The sequence below is a fragment of the Onychostruthus taczanowskii genome, unplaced genomic scaffold (assembly GCF_017590055.1).
Source record: "Onychostruthus taczanowskii isolate IOZ18803 unplaced genomic scaffold, ASM1759005v1 scaffold17, whole genome shotgun sequence".
Classification (NCBI taxonomy): Eukaryota; Metazoa; Chordata; class Aves; order Passeriformes; family Passeridae; genus Onychostruthus; species Onychostruthus taczanowskii.
In genome coordinates this window covers 14069723-14082755 of record NW_024498906.1, presented here as the reverse complement: position 1 = coordinate 14082755, position 13033 = coordinate 14069723, and the positions used below count along the sequence as shown (strand labels likewise).

The 13033-nt window shown below is 42.4% G+C and overlaps 1 protein-coding gene across 1 annotated transcript; it reads right to left on the bottom strand.

The window, feature by feature from the left end:
- Positions 1 to 715: 715 nt before the first annotated feature.
- FAM3B (FAM3 metabolism regulating signaling molecule B) lies at positions 716 to 11775 on the bottom strand. Its single transcript, XM_041399902.1, has 8 exons — positions 11673 to 11775; positions 7029 to 7166; positions 6149 to 6272; positions 5404 to 5462; positions 3865 to 3915; positions 3131 to 3218; positions 2289 to 2421; positions 716 to 992 (listed from the first exon to the last, which is right to left on the bottom strand). Exons 1-8 carry the CDS (start codon positions 11689 to 11691, stop codon positions 903 to 905), a joined length of 702 nt encoding a protein of 233 aa, XP_041255836.1. The 5' UTR covers positions 11692 to 11775; the 3' UTR covers positions 716 to 902.
- Between the last annotated feature and the right edge of the window lie 1258 nt (positions 11776 to 13033).

Here is a 13033-nt window from a genome sequence, read left to right as displayed (position 1 = left end):
GCAGCCACGGCTGGAGATTTGAAGGTTTCAAGCTTCATTTGAAGTTTCAAAGGGGGCTTCAAGCAGGAACTACAGGACTAATGTTTTAATTTGAGGAAAAAATGTAAGGAAAGATGAAAACAGGTGGGTTCAGTCAAGGGAGGAGAGAGTAGATGAGGACAATCATCAGACACATCATGGAATAAAAAGAATAGTGATCAGTTATTCTCCATGTAATTGGCTTGGTCCTTTTGAGTTAATTCCATATGGTTGGGGAATAATTAGAATAACAGTGGAATGCTGCAGGAAGCAACTTAAGTTATGAAATCAACCATATGGGAGATGTCTGAGCCACAGGGGGACAAACACCACTTAAGACCAGTCCTGACACATGCTGTGCTTTAAAAAAAGGGAAATTGAACAAATGTTTCTACAGCTTCCTTTCAATCATGTGCTTGATTCTATAGTTAACATGAACAACACTTACCCTTGCATGAAGTCCCTATATTTTTTTATGTAAGTTGAACTTAAAGGAAGAAAAAATAATTAAATCAAACTATGTAGATTTGCAGCTTGTATTAAAGTATTAAAAGCATTAAAAGTATTAAAAGTATTAAAGCATTAAAAGTATTAAAAGCATTAAAGCATTAAAAGTATTAATGACAATCTATACTCACTTTCAATTTAATGACGGAGCTCCTGAATATTGCATTTCCAAACCAAACTATTTTATTTTCACTTTTTATCAAACTACCTGCTTGTTTTCAGATTAGAATAAAATGACAGAGAGCAACAATAGTTTAAAAATGGTGCATTTGACTTGTTGTACAATTGGTGTTCATATGCTTATTGAGTTCTGGAGGCAATTAGAGTCATAGGTATAAAAATATAGAATTGTCTTTATTAATGAGGTGTGCATTTGTTCAGATCAGGTTTCTTGGGATACAGCCCTCTATTTGGATTTCAGCTGGCCAGCCTTTGTATCTGTTCTTCGTCTGGTCAGAGTGGTTTATCTGTAGCAATAAAATAAATTAAAAAAATATAAGTATTTAGTTTTTTCTATTTATATACCAGTTTATCAAACTTTATACAAGAGGAGGGGATAATGAAGGAGGAGTGGGAAGCTGAGGAGAATGTTGCACATCTTCCTTAACATAATGGGTGAAGACTCTGCCAGTTTCTCTCTTACACAGAGTGCTTTATTTATTTCACAGATGGCTATCATGATATACACTAAACTGATTATCTTTGTCCAGCAGAAGCTCTGAAATGTGAAGAGTATTGCAAAAATATTCTGCTCCAGCGCAAGTTGGAGATGACCTGCTGTGAAAAAGCTCTGTGGAGAAGGACCTGGGGGGCCTGGTGGACAATGAGCTGTCCCTGCCCAGCAGAGACCAGAGAGGCCAGTGGTGTCCTGGGGGGCATCGGGATGGGCATTGCCAGCAGGTCAGGGGTGATCCTGCCCCTGTGCCCAGCCCTGGGAACCCCTCTGGGTGCTGTGTCCAGCTCTGGCTCCTCAGCACAGCAGGGCCAGGAGCTCCTGGAGCTGAGCAAGGGCCTGGAGCAGCTCCGTGCCCAGGAAAGGCTGAGGGAGCTGGGGCTGCTCAGCCTGGAGAGGAGCCCCAGTGAGAGGGGAACCAGCCCTGCCTGGCCCTGGTGTCCCTGTGTCTGTCCCTGTGTCTGTCCCTATGTCTGTCCCTGCCTGTCCCTGTGTTTGTCCCTGTCTGTCCCTATGTGCAGAGGTCAGAGCAGGCCCAGGCTCTGCTCCAGGCCCAGCAATGGCCCCAGAGCCACGGGCAGGGCCTGAGCCCAGCAATTCCCCTCACAGGAGGCACAACTTCTGCCCTGGGCAGTGCCCAGCCCTGAGCAGAGCCCAGAGGGGCTCTGGGGGCTCCTCCCTGGGGACATTCCAGAGCCATCTGGACACAGCCCTGTGCCCTGTGCTCTGGGATGGCCCTGCTGGAACAGGGAGGTGGCACCAGTGACCACTGCGGTCCCTTCCAGCCTGACCATTCTGTGATCCAGTCATATTCTGGGAAAAAGAGCCCCACTGTGGAAGTTGTGGAAGGAATCAGTATCATCAAGGGACCTGAACTCTGTTTTGGGTTTTGTTATTTCTATCGGCCCCAGTCACGTGAGGAGCACAACTGAGCTTACACAAACTCAACACAGCAAGGGCACAGATGCAAACAGAAATCTCTGTGAAAAACAGTGTCTTTAGTCCTCCTGCAACCTGTGGGCAAGTTATTCCCAAAGTTTTTTGTTTTGATATACAGACAAATATAAAGTGAAAATGAAACCAATCTGACCTTTTCTTTTTGGATATTATCTGGCAGCTTGAAGCCTTTGGCAGCTATAAAAACCCAACTTGATCTGAACTTAATATTCTTTATTTCTTTGCTTCCCAGTTCTTCTACTAATTTTTTGGCGTTGTCTTTCAACCTAGGAAAACGTAGTGAAAAAAGGAGTGTTAAAAATTCAGGATGTGAAAAATGATGAAAAAGATCATGGCTGATTCATGCTTTACATTCAGCATTAAGCCTGCAGAAGCAAAGATTTAAATAGTCCTGTGAGCTGTGGTAGCAACATGACATTGAATTCACAGAAAGAATTGAATTTATAAATTTTTTTCCTTCTCAGTAAGTTCCTGATGTTAATACAACCTTTTTGTAACAGCATAGCAGAAAGAAAAAGGTATAATAAATACTGTTTGGTGCTCCAGTCCTTCCTAAATAAGGACAAGAGTGTCAAACATGGATTAAATATTTTTCCTGGATAATTACCATATCATGAACTCAGCTAAAACCCCCCAAAGATTCAAAAGCACCTGAAAAATCAGATTATGGTGGTAGAAGGAATGCAAACCAGAGACATCATAATTGGAGGTGTGGATAAATAACATTTCAGAGTAAAGAAGGTGACTCAGATGTAACAGCAGTGCCCTTTGGAGTGCTTTTAAACAATATAATATCTACCCATGCTAGGGAGCACCAACACACAGATATGTGCAGTGATGGAAAAGACATGGAATTCAAACTTTTAGCCAAGAAAGTTGAGTGTAGAGTGGAATTAACCATTCCTTTACACCAATTCCCCACCGTAATTTTCCAGGTTTTCACCTCTCTGCCCCTCAGGCTCCATAACTTCCTACCTGGTGCTGCCATCATCGTGAGTGGCCATCAGAAGGAGGGTCCCTTCTGGTGCTTTCCTGATGAAATCCATCATCTCCCCTGAGTGGTCTGTGGAGTCAATCGCACAGCTGGTTATTCCTGGACACACATCACGTTCCTGCTCATGCACCCACGGTCATGAGCATTTTTAAGGAGTCAGGGAATCACCTCCCAGTGCCTCGAAGCATTCTGGTTCTCCTCACTAATAAGTAAGGGAACTCGCCATTCAAAACTTAGAAAATGTGTTAAAAGCTGTTCTTAAAGGAGATAATCTTTCCAGCCATGTGGAAGGATGTTAAGAGACAGATAAGCAAATTTCCTGTGATGATTTTATATCTAAAATAGAACAAGATGTGTCAGGAAAAGGAATTTTCCTGAGTGAAGTATCTGGATGTCATATCTGGTTAAGTGCCATTCCTACCAGACTGAAATGATGGAGACCAAAGAAAAAGACAAAACAAAAAAAGGGAAATGAACAAGATAATTTAACAAAAGAGATTATTAACTGTCTCAACCAGTGGGAGAAATTCAGGTTTTTCAGGCAAAATTTGTCATTATATCTGGCCAGAACATATTTTATGAAGACAGCAGCTGTTTGTTTCTAGCTGATCCCTGTTGAGAATACAAAGTCAAACAGGAAAGAGGAGGATAATTACTTGAATCTTCACTTAATGCAGAAACACTAACAAAAGCTCCATTGCACTCTTTTCCTTACCTTCTTTCCACATTTCAAAAAAATTTATTGACATGAGTTTTCCTGTTTCATCTGTAATTTAAAAAAAAAAAATCGAAATATGAGCAAATATTATTTTATTCAATAGGCAAACACAGAATTTTCAGCTAAAGCTAGGCTTCTCAATTTTGAGTATTATTTGGCTTCTTTTGTTTCAGTTCTTAAATTGGAAGAAACATGAAATAACAGCTTTAAGATTTGGGGAGAATATTTTGTTTCATGTAGTCTCTGAATCATCAAATGGGACTAAAAATTTTTATCACTTCTTATTTTAAATAAAAATACATTTTTGGTGTGTGCTTCCATGTTTTTATACCTAAATATACTATACTAGGTCACAGCTAGAGATGGGAAAATTGGTTAAACCTAAGACTATTAGAATGAGCTTAATCCTATTCTGTGCAGTGTTTGAGATGTTCAACCTTTCATCCATAAGACACTTATTGAGAACAGTCATTATCTTGCCTGATCTAATTAGTGGACATGTAAAAAAATATGTTTTGCTATAGACTGGTGCAGGATAATGGACAGATTTACCTGCTCCTATTTGCCACCATCTTGCTTGTGCATTCAAGATGAATATTTCTCCTCTTACTCTCATTTTAGACTCATTTTTATATTTTATACCCAGTAAAGATTTTATGATTGTTGGAAAAAAAACCCAGTAGTTAACTGGGGAAAAATTTGGAACAGATTCTTGTCAGTGGAGAATGAGGATTCTATAATCCTCAGCAAATCATACAAGTTTAGACAAAGTCAAGATCTTGCTTAGCAATAGTGAAACAAAAAAATTTCAAATATAAGTGTTTTGTGATCAAAGCCAGCTTGATTGCGCTTGTGAACTCCCTTTTTCTCTCCTCCCCCACAAGATTTAGGCACTCATTTTTCCCTGGACACATTGTTGGATACACTGCCCTTCATCTCCATTCCCATTCATCTAAATAAAAATTTAGGATATAGGTGCCTCCAAAGCTACAATAAAGCACACCTGCTGCTTCCAGTGGCTTTTACTATAAGCAAATGGCAGTTTAATATTAATTAAAATTTGAATTTGTCTTTCTGTATCCTGGACAAGTCTGGAAAAGGAATTTGTACCGTGGCTACACCTTAAGGCAGAACTGCAACTCTGAGTTCCTGCTTCCCCCTTATCAGTGGAGCAGCAGATATATTTTATCAAGGAGTGAAGCTGAAAGCTGAGTCCTACTGCTGGAGATCACAGATATTCTTGCTGTGCTACAAGTCTTTTGTCTAATAAAATACACCACATCTATGTGCACATTTTCTATTCTATTTTCCTGTATTGATTATGAACATGTTTCTTTTGTTTACCCAGAAGACTGTTTTTATCACACAGATTTGTTTTTCTTGCATTAACATGAATCAAGTTTGCAATATTTTCCTTTTCCTTCCATACTAGCTGGCAAAAAAACCCCACAAAACAAAATATCCAAGCCCCCCAAGAACACTGGTAATTTATTGCAGTACAAAAGTATGTGTCTAACGTTTTTTTCTCTTACTTACAATTCACAATGGCAATGTTTATACCACTTCCAGCTTCATAATTCCCTTCATTTATAAAGCTGGAATTGAAATAAATACAATCAGTAAATGACACCTGTCCAGCAGCTCTGTTGCAAAGTTATGTTTACCAGTGCTAAGTAATTTTCTGATACTTATGTTTTCTTCAGTTATTTAATTCAAAACTCTATTGTAAACAAGCTTAAAAATCTTGCACAGTGTATCAGTCACTTTCCTTCAACAAAGACTCTTTCAAAATGAGCCAGATCAAGAAAATATTTCATACATTTGCAGCCAGAAAGACTAAGGAGGAAAAAAACCCCAAAACAAACAAGATGAGGTGGTTTTGTGACTGCACTCTCTGTGGGTTATGTCTCCAGGAAAGGTCACTGCAAGGTTTTGAAGTTATTTCACCTGTCCAGTTTGAAAAGCCATGAAAGAACCTGACTTTCAGAAGGTGCTGAGCAGTCAGCATTCTGTAAATCTGCTGTCCTGCGCCATGAAAATTAAAAATCCTGCTGAAAATGAACAGTCATCAGCAGCTTATATAGAAGAAGAAAGAAAATCACTGGAGATTAGGTTAAAAAAAAAAAAAGACAGAGGAAGAAGAGTTAAATACTATCAGATAAATTCTGAAGTTTTCCATCAGAATAGGAGCCCCTGGTAGGAGCTCAGTTGCTGCCACTGAGCCAAACCCAAACACGTTTACAAAACACTTGCTTAGGTGTAAAGTCAGAGTGGTACTCACTCCTCATCCTCAAAACAAATTTTAGGCCTCCTCTGTTTGCCACCGCCACTGAGGATGCGATAGACGAAGTTCCCAGGTGGGCAGGAGGACCAGAGGTCACACTTCTGCCTTTTGGGGGCTGGGGCTGCAAGAGCAAAGATGAAAAAATGTTTTATTGGGTGCTGCACGAACAATTTCTACATGGGATGAATCCCCTAAAGTCAACGTGCTGAACTCAGACATCTGAACACAGAACCCTGGCAGCTCTCTGGGATCATGGCAACTTCATCACAGGTTGGTTTGGGCTGGAAGTTATCACTGATTTCCAAAGAGGTATAATTGAAAATAAGGTAATTATAATCTTTATTCCACATAACAGGAAACGAGGGCTATCAGGATAAAGGTTTCCTACCAACAGCTTGAAGTAAATAGTTATGATTCTTATTTTAAGCCCTTTTTTTATACAATAACTTAGTCATAGAATGACAAAAATATACACATTAAACCACCTGGTCAGAGTAGAGCTAAAAAATAATGAGAATTTACTCACAAAGTTTAGTTAGTGGTTCAGCTGTTTATCATAAATATAAAATACCTGTAATGGAAACAAAGCTGCAGCTTTGCACTCTTTTGTCTGCAAACAAATGTGTTCTTACATCAGTGTTCAAATAATTGCCTTTGTACACTTGCAAAAACAGGCTGACATTGTGTTTCTTCAAATACAGTGTCTAAGAAAAGGTTTAGCTTTGTTGTAATTAACTTTACAGTCAACTTCATTCTTATAATAGCACATACCAAAATAATTTCTTAGCTAACAAGCCATTTGTTATTTAGCACATAAATACACAATATCAGATACAGTATAAGAAAGAAAAAAAAGGAAATAAATACAACTACATACCCCTCAACACTGGTTTCTTTCCAATCTCTTGAAGTGCAGCAATAGATACTGTATTTTGGGGTACATGAGCAGCAACAAAGTATCCCAAATACCAAGCAGCCACGGATGTCAACAGGAATCCCAATAATCTCAGAACAACTGTGAAGGGGAAAATAAAGAGGAAAAAAACCCACTGAACAAAAACATAAAAATGTTTTCATAGCAACACAAAAAATCTTGTCATTTTTTCTGGCACTGCTACCCAAACTGGCTGTTTTTTGTCTGATTCACTGTGCTAACCACAGCCTCCAGAGATGTGGCAAGAGAGTATTTGGTGCATTCCTATCTCCAAGAACAACCCCTTTTCTTTCTAAAACTTCAAGCAGAAAATTCCCCCAATCACTCTCTTCAATCCACATCCATAATACCTCAAAGAAACACAAAGTTTAACTCAATCCTAGCAGGATTCTGACTGAAAAGTGAGTAGCAGGTACCACAGAGGTGTTTTGCCATTAGTATTTATTTTTTTGATACGTGCAAACATCCAGGAATGGTTTTAAATGCTGACCAAGCAGGGAATTCCCTGCACCCATATTTTTAACACTCTGGGCAAAATCAGCATGGCCTTAACAATTCCTTTCACACAACGAGCTCTCACTGCATTTACAGAATCACAGAATAATCTAGGTTGGAAAGGACCCTCAATCTAATTAATTAATCTATTTTGACCTCCCTCCAATGAGTAGGGAAATCTTCAACTGCATCAGGCTGCTGAGGGCCCTGTCCAGCCTGACTTTGGGTATTTCCAGGGATGAGGCAGCCACCATCTCCCTGGATAGCCTGTGCCAGTGTTTTGCCCCCCTTGTTGTGAAAGGCTTCCTCCTCATGTTGAATATCTGCTTTTCCTCAACACCAGAAATGCTGATGGCTTTCCTGATAAAATGCACCACCTAATTTCTGATGCTAAACAAGGAAATACCACACTGCAGTAGTGGAACAGGTTGTTTTAGAGGCATGAATCACTTCCTGATCTGCAAATAACCATCCTTGAAAGCAAGGGTCTGTTAAAGTGAAAAAAAAAAGAAAATTATTCATTTTATAGTCCTGAAAACTGAGTTCAACAGGACCAATGTCCAAAAATATGTGGTATGTTTATTTTGCCAGCTCTGTAGAAAATATCTTGTATTATCCAGTCTGAATCTTCCTTATAACAGTTTAAACTCATGAGATGGTTCTGTCTTTTCCTTCTTTGAACTGCCTTTTATAAACATTAAGATTTCTGCCCTACCCTTTCTCTAGGATAAGGCCAAGAAGGCCAAATTTTTCACTCAAATCCTGTTTTGCGAGTTCTGCCACTCCTGTGAATTCTGCCCAATTGGTCTGCATCCAAATTCTGAAAAATTCTGTTTTTCTGGTTATTCGTGCCAGAAGGAACTTTGATTTTTATTTTGCATAAGAGCAGACTTTATTCACACAGGTTCTGTTGATAATCCACCATAAATACTGAATTTTTCCTCTCTAGCTACTCCCTGTTTGTATTTCTCCATGTGGTTATTCCTGCGTTCTCCCAGCTTTAAAAATAAAAGTCCAATGAAAATTGCAGAAACACTTGTGTGAGTGCAGGGAAAATATGGTGAAAACTTGTTGTGTTTTCATCAAAGGATTAAAACTGAGAAAGTTATGTAATGGATCTTCAGATATTATAAATTTCCCTAAGTATTACCCATGAGAAATCTCTCACTCCACCACAAGTAGTGGTGCAAACCCACACTGAAATAATACTGAAATTACTCTGACACTTCATTTGTGCAGTGATGTGAACATAAACACTGACAAAGTCCATATGCACAAATCAGGAAGCTGCTGGAACCAAGCAGAATGACACCAACCTTAGTTCTTTTTCAATATTAAAAAAAACCAAACAAACCCTACCAGATGTATACACAAAATATATTTAATTCATAGAGGCCAAGGCACAAGTTTCAAAAACAAAACCCTGGAAGAATGAAGTGAAAATGACAATTTTATTGAGAGATTTCAGTGATTGTTTTTGGGGAGAGGATGGGGCGTGGTTCATTGCAAAGATTCGTGAGAGCACCAGTCAGGTTTTGTTTTGCTCATTCCACAGTTAGCTTGGCAAGTTTACCTTTACAATGTATTTGCACTATTTTTCATCATTACCATGGATGCAATTCTGTTGCAAAACAGACTCAACAGTGCAGCATTTTATCTAAATAGAAGAGAAAGTACAATGTCTAACTGCTGTTATGCCTGCTGTTATTCCCTGGTGGCTGGGAAAATCATGGAACAGATCATCCTGAGCGTGATCACGTGGCACAAACATGATAACCAAGGGATCAGCAAGGATTTTGGAAAGGCAGGTCCTGCCTGACCAACCTGATCTACTTTTATGACAGGGTGACCTCCCTGGGGGATGTGGGGAAGGCTGTGGATGTTGTGTGCCTGGACTTCAGCAAAACCTTGGACACCATCTCCCACGCATCTCCTGGAAAAGCTGCAGCCCAGGCCTGGACAGGGGCATCTTCCCTGGGTTAAGAGTTGTCTGCTCAGAGGGTTTTGGGGAATGGTGCCACACCCAGTTCTGAGTGGTGTCCCCCAGGATTAATTTTGGGGCTGGTCAGGTTCAATGTCTTTATTGACGATCTGGGTGAGGGGATCGAGGGCACACTCAGTTTGCAGACAGGTTGGGTGGGAGTGTTGATCTGTTGGAGGGCAGGAAGGCTCTGCAGAGGGAGGGATCTGGACAGGATGGATGGATGGATGGATGGATTGAGGCTTGGATCAGGAATAACGTGGCCACAGGAGCAGGACCCACCTCTACTGGGCACTGGTGAGGCCACACCTCAAATCCTGTGTCCAGTTCTGGGCTCCTCACTACAAGGAAGGCATTGAGGGGCTGGGGTGTCCAGAACAGAGCTGGGAAGGGGCTGGAGCCCCAGCAGGGACTGAGGGAGCTGGGAAGGGGCTGAGCCTGGAGCAAAGGAGGCTCAGGGGGCCCTTGTGGCTCTGCACAAGTCCCTGCCAGGAGGGGACAGCCGGGGGGGTCGGGCTCTGCTCCAGGGAACAGGGACAGGAGCAGAGGGAACGGCCTCAGGCTGGGCCAGGGCAGGCTCAGCTGGGCCAGCAGCAGGAATTTGCCCATGGAAAGGGTGCTCAGGCCTTGGCAGGGGCTGCCCAGGGAGCTTTGGAGAGCCCATCCCTGGAGGAGTGAGTGAAAGAAACATCTGGATGTGGCACTCAGTGCTGCTCTCTAGTTCACAGGGTGGTGATCAGTCAAAGGTTGGACTTGATGATCTTGGAGGTTTTTCCCAACCTAAATAGTTCTGTGAACCTATAATACATTCTGTATTTTATTTAAAACACAAGCTTCTTAAACAGTTTTTGAAATATGCCTTTTAAGGCTCTAGGAATATATTTCCTAACTCTCCTGCACAGTTTGTACCTGGTTCTCAAAACTCATTTTCACTGTCAACCAACTTTTGATTTTGCTTTCTGGGACTCAGAAGGCATCAAGAGACCTCCCTGACCTGAACTGCTGGGTCCAGCTGGCTCTCTTAGGTTTACTGAGGTTATTTATCCTGCACATATACATTCATTTTTGGATTTCTCCACAGGCATGTGCAAACGTCTACACAGTTAACAGCGAAGCCATAAGCTCAGACAAAGTTAAGATAATCAAGAGAGCTTAAAATTGTGATTAAGCACTTAAAAGTAATAAAGCACAAAGTCCAGCCTACATGTTGGAAAGTCAGCCTCTGCTTTTGCTGATATTGGAGGCTGTGGTTGCTCAGCACCAAGGAGCAGTGTGGGGATGCTGAGCTGCAGAGGTGTTTCTGTGTCTCCCTCGCTCCATTTCTGCCAAGGAGGAGCTCCCTGAGAGCTCCAGCTGTGACACTGTCATGAGGCAGAGACAATCACAATACTCACAGTGCCAGGCAGAGGAGGTGGCAGAGAGAAGCCAGGAGGAAGGACAGTCAGGGTGGAGGCGCGGCAGGACATGTAAAACAGCAGAGCATAAGGAAAAGATGACAGAATCACGGAAATCCCGAGTTTAAAGGGACCCACAAGGATTATCCAGGACAGAACACCCCAACAATCCCACCCTGTGCCTGAGAGCATTGTCCAAACCCTTCTTGAGCTCTGTCAAGTTCAGTGCTCTCCACTTCCCTAGGGAGCTGTTCCAGTGCCTGACCACCCTCTGGGTGAAAAACCCATCCCTAATATCCTAATATCTCCTTTCCTAATATCCCCCTATCCTAATACCTCACTCCCCTGAGAGAGCTTCCTGCCCTTCCCTCGGGTCCTGTGTCAGCGGTCCCACCTTTCAGCAGCTCCCAATTTCCCTCGTCCCTTAGGTGCCTCTTGGCAGCAACTAAATCACTAAATGTGAGCCCGGTTTTGGGTTATTCTGTGTTCAGCTGATTCCAAACCCCCACGCAGCCACACCTCGCTAATACACACACCCATCTGCACGCAGCTGGGCTTGAACAGAGCAAAAAAACTAAAAAAAGAGAATATATTTAAGACTCGAGCAGGAATTATTCCAAACTAAGAGCGGGTTTTGAGCCAGCATCAACCCTCCCGCCCCTTCCCCTTGGCCATGGGGGTCTCATCCCGCCCGGCTCCGGGGCGCATCCTACTCACAGTGCCGGGTCAGCTTCATTCTTCCTCTTCCTCCTCCTCCTCGTCCCTCTCCCAGCCTCCCCCTGCCAGCACCGGGAAGACAGCGGGAAGGGGAGCGGCCGCCTGTGAGCGCTGCACCGCCCCGGTTAAACAACTTTAAACTATCTGCAGAGAGCACCCAGCTGGCCCGCGGGACAGGAGGACAGCACATATGCCACTCGTTTCCTTTTTTCTTTCTCTCTTTCCTTTCTCCCTTTTCCTTTTCCTTTTTCTTTTCCTTCTGTGGTGTGGGTCCTTACAGATCATCTGCTCCCAACCCCACTGCCATGGGCAGGGAATGTCCCCCTACATCAGGTTACTCAGGCTTTGGACACTTCCAGGGATGGGGCAGCGTCCCGCCACCCTCACAGGGAAGAATTGTTTCCTAATATCCAATCTAAACCTGCTCTCTGTGAGTTTGGATTCATTCTCCAGATGAACCAGTTATTTTTGAGTCTGTAGAACCCATCTCAGGGCTTTTTCCATTGGAGACCCCTCCTCCTTTTTCCACCCCTCGTCACAGCTCTGGGATGACACAATTTCCACCACGAGCTCCAGCCCACCCTTGGCTCATCTTTTCTTGTGTACCAGGAGTCGTGCATCATCACCTGGGGGTTTCCTTCCTTCCTTCCTTCCTTCCTTCCTTCCTTCCTTCCTTCCTTCCTTCCTTCCTTCTGAGTCCCACTTTTTTCCTTCCTTCCTTCCTTCCTTCCTTCCTTCCTCCCTCCCTCCCTCCCTCCCTTCCTCCCTTCCTCCCTTCCTCCCTTCCTCCCTTCCTTCCACCTGGGTCACTAATTTTCATTTAGAAAACCACTCACACTGCTCTGTTATTCTGCAGTTGCCCTTAAAACCTCTCAGATTTAGTTTCCACTAAGCTCTTTTATTCCCTCTGCCTCTAATGATGCCCAGGAATTACGTTTAGCTCAGCAAACAGATGAATAAAATCCTGCAGGAGAGCTGAAATAGAAAGTGCAGCCAGAGTGGGCCTTTTGCATTCCTCCCAGGACACTGCTGAAAGCTGGAAATGTTTCCAGTCCCTGGAGGAGAGGTGTTTCTTGTCCTTGTCTGTGAGTGGTACATAATAATACCCTGTAAATTGCAGGTGAAACCTAAGGGAGTAATTGCTGCAGGTTATTTTCAAATGTACTGGAGCTTGCAAATGAAAAAGCATCCCATGAAACCTGGGCGTGTGAATAATTAAAGAGGTAACGTGGGACAAATAAACTTAAGCAATGAGAAGCATTGGACAGAAAGGAAAAAGAGTTATGAGATGGAAGAGGAAGTTAAGGACAACATTAATCTGACATACTTTTTAAAATATGCAGTTATCTCTGCAGGAAGTG

Bases quoted from the DNA above. Each gene is read 5' to 3' on its own strand.
- FAM3B (XM_041399902.1), bottom strand. The intron at 3,916-5,403 runs GTAAGTAAGAGA...TTTAAATTACAG, and splicing joins AAACATTGCCATTGTGAATT to ATGAAACAGGAAAACTCATG. The intron at 3,219-3,864 runs GTAAGGAAAAGA...TTGACTCCACAG, and splicing joins TTTTGAAATGTGGAAAGAAG to ACCACTCAGGGGAGATGATG.